Genomic DNA, 17,500 nt, shown 5'->3' on the forward strand with positions numbered 1-17,500 from the left:
GTGACGTACAGGACACTGTGGGTGTGCACAGGGGCGTCACGGCACGAGAGAGAGAGAGAGGGTACCTTTCTTAAAGAGCGCGCAGGGAGAGCTGGAGGGAGGTCGCTGATCTGGTGGTGGAAAGCATCAAAGTGCATCGAGAAGTGTCCTAAAGGGAAAACACAGCGGGACAAAACAAGGATTGGAAAAAAAAAAAAAGACACAAACTAACAGAAATCTGGAGGAGGAACTGTACTGGTTTGCTGGTAAAGAGCTCATTCAGTTTGGGGAGGAATGGGGTGGGGTGGGGGGGGCTGGGGAGCCAGAGGCGGCAGGACGAGACTCCTCCCATACTGCCATTCCGAGAGAAGAGTGGACACAACATGGGCATCTACAACACAAACGACAGGAGGCCACGCTGGGAAGGGCAGGGAGGGGTACCTACTCACACCCGCAGACAAGTCCATTCGTATCGGACACAGTTTTAAACACACAGATAAAACACAACTGCGCTTTCTGGCAGTGGGCTGTACTCTTTGGGTTTCAGCTCATGTTCAGAAGTCTATTTCACCTTCACTTTGCACCTCTGCCATCATGGGAAGGGATCTGTATTTCCTGTGAAAGTGCTTAGCCTATGGATTGTGCCAATTTATGTGTTACTGCATTTCTATTATATTGTTGTCTTTTGTTGTCCTTTCTAAATAAAGAAATAATCAAATATCGCTTCCATTCTTGAACTGATTAGTGCAGAAATGTATTTCACTTCAGAACAAATCATCCATCTTGCTGCAAAGTTAAGGTGAAACAATTTATACTGAGACCATTTAGTTCAGAACTGAGAGTTTGTAAACTAATGGACACGTTGACACACACAGTCCCGCTGGCTGTCGTTGGGCTCAAATCTTTGTTTTTTTCCGATTCACGTCCTGAGCAGGAGTCATGTAACATGGTGGCAGAGACAGAGACAGTAACAGAGCACTCCTGGGTGCCAGTACTGAAGGATGGATGGAAAACGACTGGGTGAGTGAGGGCTGAAATGAAGAAGGGGCAGCGGATCGGTAAGCTGCCCCTCTCCTGAGCCGCCAGAGCGGGGGGTCTTACCAGGGGGCAGGCTGCGTGGGGGGACTGGGGGCACCATCATGCTCCCCACGTGGGCCGACAGGAAGGGGAGGGCCTCCCGGGTCCCACTGTCCAGACTCCAGCTGCTGGGAGCTGTGGGGACCGCTGTGAAACACAACGGGAGATCATCATCGTTACTCTGACCGTTATTATTGGAATTGGTGTTGTCATGATGTTTAGTAATTTGGCAGAGGCCTGCGTCCATGGTAAGCCTAAAACGTTCAAATAAAAGGTGATACTTAGTGGACAAAGAACCCATTACTTTTGTATTTTCGAATAGTTACACAAATTCAATAAAACACCAGTGACCGAAACTTGGAGGACTCTTAAATTGATGATATCATTTATTTATTTATTTTTACATCAAATTGGTAATTTGGAAATGGACCAAAATCCAGGTGCATTACACAGCACCAGCAGATCACAAGATTATATGTTGGGGGGGCGGAGGGGAGTGCTGGGAGGGGTCTTTTGTTTTGTTGACGAATGAAATAGAAGACGAAAATGCTACATTAATATAAGGGATTTGATGGTATGAACACAGATGCAGCGAGACAAAACAATCTGTTACTGTTCTAAGCTCCTTTGAGTAGTAATGAAAAGAGAGAACTAGCAGGGGTTTGGATATTACGTCTTACTGCTTAACCTTAACACATTTACAGCATCAGCAGGACAGAAGCAAAAAAACACAAATGTAAGCAGATTCCCAGTAATTCTGGAGGACACAGCAGGGGGTTAATCCAGCTCCCCCACTGAAGACAAAGCTCTTCACTTAGCTGCATTTACCGGCCGGAGTACAAAACTCATGCTAACCAGCAAATGCAGAAGCAGAAGAGAAGAGAGGAGAGGAGAAGAGAGGAGAGGTGGGGAGAGGAGGAGAAGAGGAAAGGAGAGCCTTGGTAATAAAGAGAGGACGTTACCCTTCTCTGCCACGGAGAGGTTGGGGTCGCTGCAGGGTTTGCAAGGGCCAATCACCTGATGGAGGAGGGCACGCTGGAAATTGGTTGGCTGGGGAAAAAATACAGAAAAAAATAAAACATTGGCTCAGAGGCAAGGGTAAGAGTGTAAAATCCCAAAGTGAGTATGCATACTCAATAATCAAAGTGGTGAGTTGTAAAGCAAGAACTGAAAGCAGAAAAGGCAATAATATAAGCTTTACCCTGTGGCACAATTCTGATATTTGCCCTTTGATTACATTGAACTTTATAGCTATTTGATCAATGGAATGGATTCAGATTGTGTGAATCAACCCTACATGCTGTCATCTGAGCAACAGAGAGGACATACAACATTATATTATCCATGTGGATTGATCTTAAACTGCACTGATCAACAAATCCACACTTCTTGTCCAACAAAAACAATATGGGTCAGTCATCCAGCCCAGCCCAGAAGGCACCATTGCCTCTGTGTGTGAATGGAGCCTTTGTGCACACGCTTTTCTAATTAGTGAGCATGATTTCTAATCTTTGCCAGTGGTTTAATAAATCAAGCTCCTGAGTTAAAAAAAAAAAAAAAGCTGAGCATAAAGTATTAAACCAAGCACATTAATTATAAACTGCTCACAAATTCATCTCTACCAGTTATGTCATCGCTGCTGTGCTGTATATACATAACCTAATGTTAAGGCTGGTTGTAATTCATAACGCTTAGGAGTTACCTCTGGGATATATCATGTACATGTAGATGCACACTGGCAATTTTTCTTCAAAGGTTGTGTTTCCACTTAAAGGAAAGGCCACCTTTCATATATAGGAATCTCAATGGACAGTAATTAAGAACACAATGCAGTATGTCCAGATCCATTCAGCATCAGCATTCAATGGAAATTTTCATGTAGGTTACCATATTTTGCATTATTGTGATGTCATTAAAACTGCCTTTCAGTGTAATATTATATGCATGCAAAGTTAGGCCAACAAATTAAGCAAGCAAGGCAAGCCAGTGCCCTCTAACAACAATGTATTCGCCCCAGGTCCTGCTGGCCTTCTTGTAATGCTTTTTTAATAAAATAAAATCAAACACATTTTCATGTATTAGAATCTGTTTAAATTCAAAGCTTTGATGTTGTCAGATTACAAGGCCTAGCCCTGCCTTCATGGGTTACAATGGCACTGTAGCTTTTCCCTTTCGATCCTACCTGTCCGTTCTCAGTCATTGTGGGGTACATGGCGCTGCTGGGCCTCTCGCGGTGAGGGGGTAGCAGCATCAGCAACTCGCGGTTGTGTCTGTATTTATCTGGCAGGGAAGGGGAGCCTGGGTCAAGGGAGAGCAGATCAAGCTGTTATGTGATCCCCACATGAATTTCACGTCTGATTCAAATCGCATTCACAGGCAGATCCGTGAAATAACCATGAGACTTGGGAACACATTCAATTCCCAGGGACCCTTCGAGAAACGTCTTAAAATTAGATTTTCGGATCAATAAGCTATTAGCAACACAGGCTTACATCTAACCTCTCATTTTGTTGCGTTCTTATTAAAACCCAAGTTAAAGCCTCGTTTGAAATGATATTCTCAGTCCCTGAATGATTATAGTAAAGCAAAGCTGATTTTCTTAGGTGAAGAAACTAAAAATTATAAACCCAAAGGAGATCAATATTGTTTATTAATTTGTGCTTTTTTGCCTTCCATGTTTTTAAATCTCTGTAAAGGACTTTGGATGAATTTTTCTAGATATGTTTATTTTACAACAACGTATTTTATATAGTGCTTTCCATTCCCAAATATCTCAATCAGCTTTTTTATGGAAATCATATGCAATTATAATAAATACATGTGTGCGTGTGTTCAAAGGGATCTCTCTCAATACTGAACTACATAAAATAATCTACACAAAAGTTCATGCGTTTCTGAACACAAAAACAAACAATCTGCAAGAATTCCAGGCACTCATGTTCATCATGTTCAAGAGTTAGAGTGGCCCTGGGATAAAGACATCTTTATCTTGAATTCATTAAAAACTAAGAATTGTAATTGTGTGTCACACTGCAATGCAGGTGCTGAGGTGTGGTGATGTACTGTGTGCCAACGGAAATGGACACTGCAGGACAGGGTGGTACCTCGGGCGCTGGAAGGGGCGGAGTTGATCATCTGTGATGGTGCGGAGTGGGTGGAGCTCAGACTGGAGGAGGAGGGACTTGGCTAAGAGACAAAATAAAGAACGGACTCAATTTATTGAGATGCGTCTGCTGGTTTTGGTCATCTAAGTTAATCTCACTTGTACTGAACATAAAATATCATGTTAACTTCAGCCATTTGTAAAATAAATAGTTTCTATATTGAGAGGTCGAATTGAAAACCATTTAGACAGCTGTAAATGGTCATATCATTTTTCAGTTCCAACCATTCATTGATGGGGATGTATTGATTCAGAAACAAGCACAATAATCTCTTGACTGAGTTAACAGTGCAAGGCATAGTGTGCTTTGTCCAACTAATTGGTAGATTGAATGTAAAGGACTTCAGTGCTTCAGTGCACTTCTGGAGCATTGTGTGGTCCCAGAAAATTGGGATAATTAAGGAGTCACTAAGAAACACAACAGCTCAAAATAAATGCAGTGCATTACATACATTTGCATAAGGCGCATAATAATGTTTCCATTTGAAACCAGCTACTTTAGTGACATTGTGTGGTGAATATTATTTGTAAAGGTGGGCTCAGTCTTCCTTCAGACCCTACCTGCATGCGGTACAGATCCTCAGGGGTCTCTCCCACCATCCCATCAGTTAGAATGACCAGGTTACCTGTCTCACTGGAGGCGTGGGAGGACAGGGAGGAGGAGGAGTGGCGGATAGACCCCATGAGGTTCAGGGGGCTTCAGAAAGAGAGGAAGAGGGGGATAAAGATAGAGGGAGGGTGCATGAGAGAGGAAGAGAAAATTAAAAAAGGAGGAGGGAGAGAGGATTAGGGGAAGAGAGAGGAGGTCAGGAGAATTAAAGGGAGGGTGAGAGAAAGATAAGGAGGGAGAGAATGAAAGAAAGAAAATGAGTAAGAGAGGAAGGGGAAACAGGAGAGAGAGAGGGGGAGGAGAGGACAGAGTAAAGTGAGCAAAAGTTTTTGTATTTTTTAAATATTCCTCGCAACTTATTTTCAAAAATAAGTTGAACTGCCAAAAATATAAAACCACTAATATGCATTGTTTTTCATACTATACTAGATTGCTACTTTTTCGACTTTTGATAAATTCAGACAAATGAGATCATATATGTTGTGCTGTCAGTACATCTCTGAATTGAGAGCCAACTCCAAATCGGGCCTGTCGCCCCTGTACTAGTGGCTCAGGTAGTCTGGGCTGTGGCACGTGTGCGGACCCACCTGTGTCTGTGCACCAGTTTGATGCTCTCGGGACTCATGGGGCTGTGAGAAGCCAGGATGCCTCTGGGAGTGCTGGCTCCAGAGCAGGCTGGGCTCAGCTTGTCCAGGCCAGGCAGGCCCTGCAGGGCAACATAGAAACACTGCTCTGAATATTCACATTGTCCTACCCAGAGGTTGCTCCACTGGCTGCACGTACAAACTTTTATTGTGTTGTCCTTTGGTAAAAGCATAGCAGCATCTCGGGAAGCACATTGTAATTGTAGTAAAGCATGTAGATGTTAAACTATAAATCAAACTAAATGTAAAGCAGAATGCAATAAACACAGGACAAACTAAATTACCAAGTACATTTACTGTGGTGAACTATTAGAAGATAAAGTAAATACTGCTTAATTACATTCTAGTCTATATCAGTTATTTAATTTAAGTGTCATTCATTATTATTGTTCTTCTTGAGATGTTGAATAGTACAGTCCTTTCTGAGTTGCGACACAACAATATTAACACAAGAAGCCTATCAAAACCTGTGGAAGTCACAGATGGATCGGTAAGGATTTGAGGTAAAATGCTTTACTGCATGCTAAAGAGATAGCTGCAACACAATTCTTTAGGAAAGATCTTGAAATGCATGGTGGCTTAATTGGGATTTTTGAAAGGCTTTAAAAGGCCTACCCTCCAGCCAAACTGTTTTCCTGCTAGTTTAAATGTCCAGGATCTAGGCTGAATCCAAAAAGGCACTGGGAACTGGAAACTACTTCCCTTTTTTAGTGACTTGGATTTAAGTAGAACATATTGAAGGAAATAAAATATAACCTCCACCAGGAACCCAATTAAGCACCTACACGTTCAAAAGCTCCCATACTGAAGTGCGGCGCAGCTATCTCTCCAACACAACTTACATGGCAGAGGCTGCTCCTCATCATCTGGAACTGATCGATCAGCTTCTTGTGGAGAGGACGCATTTCTGGGTGCACCAGCTTCTCATGGACTGCCAGCCCTACTCCAAGAATATGGACCTAAAGACAGAGCCAGTTAGCCAGTTCTGGAATAGACCTACAATTCAGATTCTTCTGAAGAAAAAACTTTATGTATTAACTCTTACTGATCACCAATTCATATAGAAGGCACCATTTAAAATAATATTGTTAAATGTGACCAGAAGGAAGATATGGTATTGAACTATAAAGGAGAATTACTGCATTGCTTTAACAATATATTAAATTCTGCGATAAATGTGCATTGAGTTGCATAATGGATGTGAATGGCAGAATCACCTGATCCTGCATGAGATCCTTGAGCTGGGTGATTTTCTCAGTGTCCTCAGGGTGGCTGGTGATGTACTCCTTATCAAAAAATGCCTGGAACAAAAACAAACAACCAAAAAAAGGGACAAGTGAATCCATTACTTTTTCAACTGCTAGATCTAAGGCACTTGAAGACAGGGGAAGCTTTCCTTGCAATACTTCAAAATGGACATAGCTGTACCAATTACTATGTTGCCACAATAGAAATGTTCAGAAGATAACATTAATAATTTCAGATGATTTATAGTATGGAATATAGGCAATGCATTAATCAATAGTCACTGCCATTATGCGGGTGCACCGCCCTGTTATCAATCAAAGGCTGAGCTATGCCGTTTAATATACTTTACACAGCAGTACAAGTCTATGAACTTTATAACCATAAAAATAGAAATAAAACTTATTTCTAAAAGTGCCCACTGCTGGGGATCTTCCTAACAGACATGCCATACTCTCTTTACCAGATGACTTGTTTTCTGCCCTGATGTCATGATGCCATTTCTATACTGATGTTCAAACAAACACACACACACAAACTGCCAATAGAATTCTTCAAAACGTGTTTGACGGTTTACAACTTCACGGTGCTGTGCTGGTTTTCAAATAAAATTGAAGCAACCGCTGCTCAGGAGATGCAGTCGATCTCACCTCTTGGTAGCGGGCGATGCCCCCATTGACAGCAGCGTCGATCACTCCGTTGAGGCACATACTGAGCAGGTTGATGTTGCCATGGAGCTGCTTGTGCTGGTACTGGCTGATCAGGGTGCGCAGTTCATGGTTCTTGTTCTCCACCACGTAGATGGCATTCTCCAGAGGACTGACCTCCACCTGCAACACACAGCGAGTCAGCACCCGCACGCGGCCCTCACACACACCATTGGCTCACATGCAAGTACATCTACCCTGTATTCTCCATCTTCAAATCAGTTTTATTGTCACTACAAAGAGTTGTGCTGCCAACGCACTCACATATCAAATGCTTAAGATAAAACCCAAAACAATACACAAAAACAAATAAACACATAAGACTATAACATCATCTCTTAATTTCTCTCTAAACACTCAAACATGTTTTGGCTTTCTATTTGAGGGTTTTCTCAATAACTTTTTAGAAATGCAGTATACCTGGGTAGGAGAATTGCAGCACAACTGGTGATTTTTGCCAATGTCAGTTTACAAACCAAGTACTTGATGAAGGATCTCCAGGTTTCCAGCTAAGAGACACTTACCATCAAGTGTCAAATTTGAGTGTTGCAAGTGGGTAGGAGGGTCAAATTTGTGATTTAATGTAACTCACTTCACCAACCTTTGATCTCCTAAGCCAGGAGCCACAAACAAATACAAAAATAAAAGGGCACCTAGATATAGCCTACTAGTTTATATACATAAGTGTATCATAAACATGTGACCTTTGATAAGATACAATCCGTACCTTCACAACAGGCATATATACTCTACTTTCAGCACTCATAAACCAAAGTCTAACTGTGAGTGATGACAGCCTGAGGTGAATTAAAATCTACTGTGTGAAGCACATGCTGCTGTAGGTGCCACACAAGCTGCTTATCCTATCAGACGAGTCTAGATATTCCTGGGAAAGCTGTTGAACTAAAGAGATGATATGGTGAGTGTCTGGAAGTTTGAATTAAAACAAAGAAATAGGCTTTATTTAGGACATCACAGCAAATCCTGCTCTCTCTTGAAGCAACCCTTCCAGTTTTAGTCGTGAGACTCATAAGATTGATGCATACATGTTCTTCACTTGCTGGCAAGCCTTTTTGAGAAAGCATGGACCACTATGATCACCCTGTCGGGGACTAAATCTGCACCTTGCCCTTTTACTCAGTTTATCTCTCCTCCTCCTCAGTACCAGCAAGATGCATTTAGAATACATCCAGACCTGTTTCGTTACTGTGAAAGATGTACTGAGCTGATGGAAACTAGAAGTGTGTTGTAGGCAGGTAGTATGATCCGTGGTCTGTTCCACTCACCAGCTCTCTCTTCTCAACCTCGAACCAGCGGGAGATGCCTGGCAGGGGGTGGGTGAGGATCAGGGTGGTCCTCTCAATCCACAGGCTCTGCAGGCAAAAAGGGGCAGAACAGTCACACAATGCTTCTCCACAGACACCAGTCACCTCAACTAACCCTCTTGCCATCACTGCCACGACACATGGCTTCACTACAAATGCCGTGGTGAAACTATGGCTATGCGTTGTAAACAAGATGGCACAAGATTCAAGTCTGCTGCTGTTAAAATGTTTTAGCCCATACGGTTTCTTTATTTAAGCAGAAAGGGAAAGCTGTTAATAATTCAGGTGGGTTCAGTGTTTTTTGCCTCCTAAATTTACATGATTAGCAAAGATGATGCACAGCAGAAAACATTTTTCGTTATTTGTGAAACTGCCAATGTTTTCTCAGAACTATCTATGTCAATTAATTAATTTAAGTTTGGCTGACAAGTGGGAATCTCCATAATAACGATTAGGGTTTATCAAAGAGACGCTACAGAAAGAGTAAATCAGATCTACTTTAAGCCACTTCAGCCACTTTAACTTTATCATACATAATTATGCTACATTAGCAAAGCCTAATAATGGTTGATAAAGGCAAGCAGACAAGCAGAAACAAAACAGAACAGAGGGATCACTCCGTTCCACAATGATGCAAGCATCTTCAGATCTGTGAACCACCATTACCAGATTGGGGGGGACTGCCAACTCTGTTGAAACAGTACAGATACAGCAATGTTTTTGGGGTACGTACCTTAAACTCGTTCTCTCGGTCCTTGGGTCCCTTATGGAAGGGCCTGTCATAGCGGAAGCGGCGAACGTTGTTGACTCGGTAGAAGCTCTTGATGCGGTCAGGTACTCTGTCCATTTGTAGCACGTCCACGCTCTCTGGGATCGGGGTCACAGCGTAGATCTGCAGGTCTGAGGGTGGCCATGAAGGAACCACCAACCATCCACAAATACCCATACCAAGCCTAATGGCACAATCTATTCAATGCAATCCTGTTAATCTCTCAGGTATGGCTTTGATCTGATATTTATTATGAATTTAAAGTGATTTTGTAGTTGGAGATTTGAATTACCTTAATAGCCTATCTGTGTTAGTTCTCTGTAAATCTGTTGGTTCTCTGCAATTAAAACAGGCTTGGTTGGACTTTCTGCTTAAATAAATGTCGTTTTTTCAATTACTTAAAACATGAATGAAGTGTAAAGAGTGTCTTCTACAGAATTATGTCTCTTTACATGTGTGTGACTCTAATTTTGTGTACACAAGCATATCTCCCAACTCAAGGGATGATTTGTCCCACAATTTGGTCTATTTCAACTGTACACGGGCAATAATGGATACACTGGGCATCACACTGAAGAATGGCTTCATCTGGTTGGTTGGGGTGTTGCATGGCAATTGCTTGTGGGAATTCTCCCAGCATCCTTTGCTGGAATGCTTCAAGCCTCTCGTAGTCATGTCCCCGGCAGACAAACTCCTTGTTCTGCAGGGAGAATGTACAGTGGGTCAATACAGAGAAGACTGTAATATGAGGAACACCTCTGATGAAAAACAAATGTATTTTTAAGCAGTCAAGATCATTACTGTACCACATTTATGTTTATGAATTAATTTAATTATCTTTATAACCTCTCCATTTAAACACATTAGTTTCTTGCACTTTCATTCCCCTGCAAAAGTTACCAAAGTAATTCATAATTGATGCCAAATTTAGAAACAAGCATAGTTACATAATTGAAGCCTGAGCTGATCCTAGAATAGCACAGACTGGGTTAACTCAAACTTGTCTACCGCTAAGATTCTATCCAAGTCTATTCATTTACTTGAAATTGGACACTCTCATTCTGATACTGTACCAAATGATAAGTCTTTGAAGTCTTTCATAGCCAGGTGTTTAATATTGATGTTCTTTGATCTGATACTAATTCTCTATTAATCTGCAATGTGATGCTGAGAAGGGAGTGCGTATACTCACCCGGAGGAAGAAGGGGAATTTCCTGCCGTAAAAGCCGACCCTGAAGAACTCTGGTTCCAGACGCTGTTGTTCCATGATGTTGTCGTAGTAAGCAGCCTCCATTTTCTGTGATTTACAAAAGAAGAAAACGTCACCACTTAGCTCTAGCTAAACATTTACAACATATATTCTAGAAACACTGGTGCCAGTCACTCACCCGGATCCAGCTGAGGCTCTGGTAGTCATACAGGGCTTCATATTGGAAGGCCAACTCTCGACACAGGGGGATCCCATACTCCCAGCACTGCACAGAGGCACAGAGACACAGGCAGGTTACTTGATCTCTTGATCATCAGATAAGAAGAAAATGGAAGACAAACGTGTTTGGATTGTTATACTATATGGCAGCGTAATCCCAAGAAAACTATAATTCTGACGATGTCTTTGGTGAAGATATCCTGAGAAATAGGTTTTGCTTTAAGGTACGGCATCGACATGCTTTAAATTACAACTTTTTCAGTCAATGTACTCCTGGTGTAGTCTATGCTACAAAGCTGTGTTAGAATCCTATGGTTAGAATTATGGTGAGATTGGATGATTACTCTGACAATTCTTGGATTTGCGGTTTGGTTCGAATAAAGAACACTTTTTTGCAGCTCTGCACACTGCTGGTTCATACTTCTGCTGTTAAAGTGAAAGGAAGAAAAAGGTGGATGTAATTGCAGCAGCTTGACAGTTACTGGAAAACAGCAAATGCGAGTCACATTGTACAGGTTGATGTTGTTCTCGTTGTCTCAGATGAATCACGTTGATGAAACTGCCGCTCCACTATTCATTAGATGAGTTCCATCGGTGTTTAGTGTCTTCCTGTGTTTCACTTATACCACACAACCCCCACAATCTGCAATTCATGCTGCGATTATGCTTTTCTAAGCCTGATAGAAGAGCTGATGAAAAAGAAACCTACATTTCCGGTCTCTCTAACAGCTTTTGACATCAAAGGCTTCTATCTGAGCAGGAAATACACAATTTCTTTTAATTTTCTCATTGCAAAGCTCTGGTTATCTGAACTACATATAAAATGCTATTTATTATATCCTGTTACAGAAACGATGAGTGCTATCCAATGCATGAACTGGAGGTCAAGCAGAGCATTGAGATATTAATCAAGCACAGGCAAAATGATAAACTAGATTGGTTTTAGCTCTATAATTAGCTTACACATATAATAAAGATGATAGAACTAACAAAAAATAAGGGTTTTTAATAAGGGTTGTTCAAGGAATACCAGACAAAGGTAAAGTTAACCTCAGTACATTTAACATGCATAATGTGAGGTTAAATTCAGAATAAAATCACTGCAGTGACGAATACAAACACCCCCTGCCAAAAAACAAACAACTCCCCCCAACAGAAATTCAATGCAGGAGCAGAGTGAATGCCCCCTTTAGAAGGTGTGTTAACAGTTCAGGTGCTGATGCTGAGGGAGAGGCGATATAGGCAGAGGTACCTTGCCCTTGTTGAAGTAGTGGATGACCTTACGGCAGAGGCCCTCCTTGCGCTGCCATTCGCTCTGGGCCGGGTAGTGCAGGAACTCACGCAGGGGCCGGTCCTCCCAGTGCAGTAACTCCCAGTACAGCAGCAGTGTGAAGGCAGCCTCTGTATCGCACAATGCACAGGGGGAGAGAGAGTGAGGGCCAAAGTGACAGAGGCAGGAAGAGAGGAGGTGGACGGAGAGCAACAACGATTCCGGGGGGGGTGAGATTAGGAAAGTGAGAGACAGAGGGAAAGTGGGGGGTAGGCAGAGCAGGGAGAGAGGAGGAGGGTGAGGGAGATGGGTGAAAGACAGAGGTGGGAAGAGAAAAGAGGGTGATAGAGGGGAGCAGGAAAGAGTAAGAGAGTGCAGAGAGAAAAAAGCAGAAGGACAGGATGAGAGGGGGTGAGGGAGAGTTAGAGGGAAGGAGATGGAGTGAAAGAATGAAAGATTGAGGGAGAGGGGGAGAATAAAGATGGTGGAGAAAAAGAGGGCAAGGGAGAGAGATTAAGGAGGGAAATGGAAAGAATGAGTGCAAGACAGTGAGAGAGGGAGAAAATGGGATAGAGGAACAGAGATTTGTTTGTATTTTCGACAAGACCATGCTGAGTATCAAATGCAGCAATGCAGCTTTAGGGCAACTAGCTAACTTTGTGCCCCGCTGCACTGTGATTACTTCTATATCCTAAGAAATGCTACATGTCACAGATCCCCTCCTGCCCTCCTCCCTGCCCTCTCTTACCTGTGTAGTTCTCCGCCTGCAGGTGCATGTCACACAGTTTGTGGATGTAGCGAATGTACATTTCCTCCTTATTGATCTCTGACTTGTAAAAGTTCTGAAAGGCAGAAACAGGAGCTCAAATCACCACTAATCCTCCAATGGGTCTATTATCCAATTCCAAAAGGTTTGCTGATATTGTGATTGCCAATGACAGGTAAACAGGCGCTACTAGCATAGTTTAAAATGCAAACCTTTTCTCCTTTCTGCTATCCATAGGTGTAAATACAAAATCTATCCAATCTATCTTACTTTTAGACATCATACCAGTCTGAGGAAGGGTCTCACAGTAGGACAAAATATTGTGTTTGACCACTCACGTAAACATCTAAATATGGGCACATTCAGCAAATGTTTTCCAACTAAAATGATCAGATTGTAAACTGTCATAATAAAATAACTTTTTTTTCTATCAATCAACTAAATTCAGCAATTTGGGAAAGAGTCATTTCAACTACTGCACAGATGAAGATATCCTGCAAAATGGATATTGGCAAGGTTTTATTTTTGACAATCAAGATTTACAGTGATAGTGATGAATCTATAAACTTGATCACCAGAGTCTTTATTTTTTATAGTGAGTTATCAGGACTATGGATCTGCATCCTCCCACTACTATGGGATCTTTGCGTTCAGCTGTACTGCAGCTATGTGGAAAAAACAACAGCTATCTAACTGTAGAAAGTGTAAATAACATAAAGTGGACTGCAGGAGTCATTACCAACAGGTTGACTGTACATCCAATCTTCTTGTTCTCTGTCTCGTCTCCTTTCATGCAGTCCCTGCAGAGTTCAGACATATTGGGATTGGTGCTCTGTTTTCATACTTCACTCAACCTGTGCTGACAACTAAGGATATTATATTTATTCGGTAGTCTTTTTTTTAATTATTTTAGTTTTTAACTACAGATGTGTTACTGCATATACCCACGTGGCAAATGGTTCTGGCATTTTTTAAGTGGTCAGTTTTCATATGTTCTTATTATCTTTATCTTCAAAGTGATTTCAATAGAAAGCATATACACAAACAGGCATGGTAGCAAATACTTTTGCACTTTCACCCTTTCCAGAAGAGAGATTAAAATAAAAATGTAGTCCAAAGTCAATAAATGTAATTCTTCAGAAGCATTTCATTTTACCAAAAGGTATGCTGCAGTCTAGACTTCTTTCAACAGAATACAAAGCACCTGAACACAATTTAAAAAAATACAGTACATAAAAATAAGCATATTTTTAGCACTGAGAGCTCTGCTGCCACTGAAAGGCAGTTTGACCCACCTGTAGTCAAGGAGACGTTCCATTAGACGAGTTACCGAGGTTACAAAAGAAATGCCAGTTTCCCTCCAAGTTTCCTGTTCGATTTTCTCCAGGAGGCTGGTACATAGGAAGCAAGAATGTTAATAATGAAAAGAAGAGATGAAAAGAGGCAAGTGCAATAACTGGAAAAGAATGAGGCTCTCTGCTCAAACTACAACCCTGTGGAGACGTATTGAAACAAAGCACTGATTGAAAGCCATTATCTTACCTAGGGTAAGGCCCAAAGAGCTGGGTTCTATATCCACGCAGCAGAAAGTAAAGCAAAAACAAGGACGTTAGGAAAGCAGAAGCAGAAGGTTAATACTCTAATAGTCTAGAATACTGAAAACAAGCAAAAGCTTATTCATGGCGTCACCAAACATGTGAAATTGAGCATAATTATATCAGTGAAGATGGCCAGCTGTCAGATCATTTATTACAAGAATACACACATACTTAGAACCTATAATTTGGTTGATTAACGAAGTGGCGCAGTGTGACCTGCACTGATGTGAAGAGTCCTCACACACACAACTACCTCCTGAAGTTTGGAGATGATTGCCCAGTAAACACAAGGCACTGGGGACACATCATTGTTGCCTGATTCACCTTTAAAATGGGCTGATGTTGCATAAGCAATTAAAGTAGTGTGATACATAAGTATAGTTTAAGACAAACTTCACCCCACTTAGCTTAACAAGCTGACAGATATATTTTCGAAGAAAGGAGGAAAACATTGTCAGATACGATACAACTGCACTGGCAGTATAAACTTAATAATCACAGTAACTCCTTCTTTTTCAATTATATTACAGTTATAATCAATTAATGAGGCCCTATGTATTTAAAGCTTAAAAGTGTGGATGCATTGTTTCATGTACAAATTCCCCCAAGGTCCAGCAATCTGTGTGCAAAAACCAACAAGGAAATAAAATCCATTCTAATGGGGAGTTCTGAAAACCTACACAGACGCATGTCAGCAGTTATAAAAGTGCAGGATCAGACCAGGGGTCTCCAACCCTTGATGCTGAAGTGCTTGAAGATCTTCTGTCTTTCTTTGTAATAAAAGTTCTAAATGACTAAACCAACCAACAATTACAATTTAGTCAAGAAGAATGTGTTTCACACCTCTGGCCACCTCTATACAACCAAAGGTTATAGGACTCTCCAAGATCAGGGTATGTAGCCTTCTGGTCTTGATCATGTGATCCTGTTTCTCTCGCACCCAGCAGTAACTGAACTGAACTACTGCTTTCATTGAAGAAGAAGAAGAAGAAGAAGAAGAAGAAGAAGAAGAAGAAGAAGAAGAAGAAGATAAACAGTGACTCTGCCAAGCTTACAGCAGACTGAAGAGCTCGCGGTAGTTCTCGTCCCCCTTCCCTTCAGACACCAGACTGTCCAGTTTATCAATCAGCTCGGCCTCCACCTGTGGACACAGCGAAGGGAAGACCTGTTCACCACCCTCAACAGTGAAACCCTGGAGAACACTCAGGGCAACAACTGACAGCCAGCCAGCTTTAGGGAAACTCACTTTTCAAAGCTACTCTGTTTTTCAAAAAGGAGGCAACTCCAGTGGGGCTTCTGTCATTCAACTCCAAAATGGAAAAAACATAATATAAGGAGTGCTTTTAAGCACAATAACATGAAAGGTCCCAGCCATCCTTACAACCAAGTTGAAACGAACCTTGGGCTTTATTTTTCAAGACCTTTGCAGCAACAGTATAGCCTGGAGATTATTTTTGATCTAAAATATCAATGTCATCTGGCTTTACTTTCCATAAAACTAAAACGACAGTTCAAATATTAGCAGGGATTACAATCAAAGAGAGGAATCTATCTGGCCTTCCATGCTCGTTTGTGTTCTTTAAACGATTCCAGACATAAGCACTAGAGAGCCAGTTTAAACTTTAAATAAGGCTGGCTAGTTTGTTCTAAGTCCCTCACAACTCTCTGTGTACAGGAGCCAATCCTATCATTACTCCTTGAAAGTCAAGCTGAAAATATCTCCTCAAAGTATTTTTTTTCCCCTCAGTTTTGGTTGTGCTTCTCACAGATGGAACATGACTGGGGGCTCACCTGTTTGAAGTTGCCGTTCTTCCTCTGCTCCCAGTCCATCATGTCATGAAAGATGGGAATCATGATGTTTCGCACTTCGTTCTGCGGCACCAGTGTGACCCCTAAGAAGGGCCCGATCATCCCCGGGATGAAGTGGATTTTGTTTTCACCTGCTTGGACAGACCAGTGGCTGTTTAATTATTTGAATCTACAATTGCACATACAAAAACACCCTAGTACTAAACACGTTATTGTTTTACTTATACAATACAGAAAACACATTGTACGGTACATTTTACAAATACTGCAATAACCTCAAAAAGGGTACGATCTGTTCTACTTTAATATGTTAACATCTCATTAAACAAAAACTTGAAAAAAATACTATCTTCCACTTAATATATAGAAAATCTTTATGATGATCCTGCTTTTGAGGTTTTTTTTTTAATAAAATGATTTTATGTCCAGAATTATACGAGGAAAAAAAAAAAAAAAAAGCTGGATTTGAGCAGGTTGAGGAATGAATCATTTTTTCTGTTTGTGCTACTCCTAAAAAGCCTTAGGTGGCACTGTTACATCATCAATGTTTTGGTATGTCGTATTCACATCCTACTCTATCTGATTCACACTGTTTGGTACATGACACATATCCTTAAATTTATTATAGACTCTCCTACAAGTAAGTGCATCCTCACATCTAAATGCTACATATGAGTTATAAATGCTCAAATGTTACCATGAAGTCAAATTCCCAATGTAGAGCAAGAAGGTATCTATATATACTAAATTTATGGAGTTGTAAAGCTTAATCAGGATCAGTGGTAGCAGTAATATTAGCAGAACTAGTAATGTTTAGCAACTGTAAAACGTTAGCTGTTGTATTGCACTGATATGAATTAGCATGTTTTCTTAAACTGTGTCTCACCCAAGTTCTGCCACATGCTGAACAGCTCATAGGCCATCATCACTCTCATGTCTCCATACCTGTCAGAGAAAACGAGATACAGATCAGTAAAATATACCCTACACAAGAAACGCAATTCCCATCTGAAGTTGAATGAAAATCACTTGAGTGTATCACTTCGGAATCCAGTGTGATGTATATGTCCCAAACATTTAACAGGCATTTCAACACGTAACAGATTCTC

At 41.3% G+C, this 17,500-nt stretch overlaps 1 protein-coding gene across 1 annotated transcript in view; it reads right to left on the minus strand.

Moving 5' to 3' along the window:
• Positions 1-17,500, minus strand: part of dock3 (dedicator of cytokinesis 3) — a 326,247-nt gene that overhangs the window by 8,413 nt on the left and 300,334 nt on the right. Inside the window, exons 32-54 of the mRNA XM_066698297.1 lie at positions 17,278-17,336; positions 16,374-16,525; positions 15,638-15,723; positions 14,527-14,553; positions 14,280-14,375; positions 13,724-13,784; positions 12,967-13,060; positions 12,201-12,349; positions 10,908-10,994; positions 10,712-10,816; positions 10,078-10,219; positions 9,484-9,650; positions 8,712-8,798; positions 7,369-7,548; positions 6,691-6,774; positions 6,316-6,432; positions 5,417-5,556; positions 4,781-4,916; positions 4,161-4,242; positions 3,239-3,354; positions 2,019-2,106; positions 1,081-1,203; positions 66-148 (exon numbers count right to left, since the gene is read on the minus strand). Of these exons, the coding sequence (XP_066554394.1) occupies positions 66-148; positions 1,081-1,203; positions 2,019-2,106; positions 3,239-3,354; positions 4,161-4,242; positions 4,781-4,916; positions 5,417-5,556; positions 6,316-6,432; positions 6,691-6,774; positions 7,369-7,548; positions 8,712-8,798; positions 9,484-9,650; positions 10,078-10,219; positions 10,712-10,816; positions 10,908-10,994; positions 12,201-12,349; positions 12,967-13,060; positions 13,724-13,784; positions 14,280-14,375; positions 14,527-14,553; positions 15,638-15,723; positions 16,374-16,525; positions 17,278-17,336 (2,461 nt within the window). The remainder of the gene's footprint in view (positions 1-65; positions 149-1,080; positions 1,204-2,018; positions 2,107-3,238; positions 3,355-4,160; positions 4,243-4,780; positions 4,917-5,416; positions 5,557-6,315; positions 6,433-6,690; positions 6,775-7,368; positions 7,549-8,711; positions 8,799-9,483; positions 9,651-10,077; positions 10,220-10,711; positions 10,817-10,907; positions 10,995-12,200; positions 12,350-12,966; positions 13,061-13,723; positions 13,785-14,279; positions 14,376-14,526; positions 14,554-15,637; positions 15,724-16,373; positions 16,526-17,277; positions 17,337-17,500) is intronic.

This window comes from Amia ocellicauda, chromosome 3 (genome assembly GCF_036373705.1).
Source record: "Amia ocellicauda isolate fAmiCal2 chromosome 3, fAmiCal2.hap1, whole genome shotgun sequence".
In the NCBI taxonomy this organism is placed as follows: Eukaryota; Metazoa; Chordata; class Actinopteri; order Amiiformes; family Amiidae; genus Amia; species Amia ocellicauda.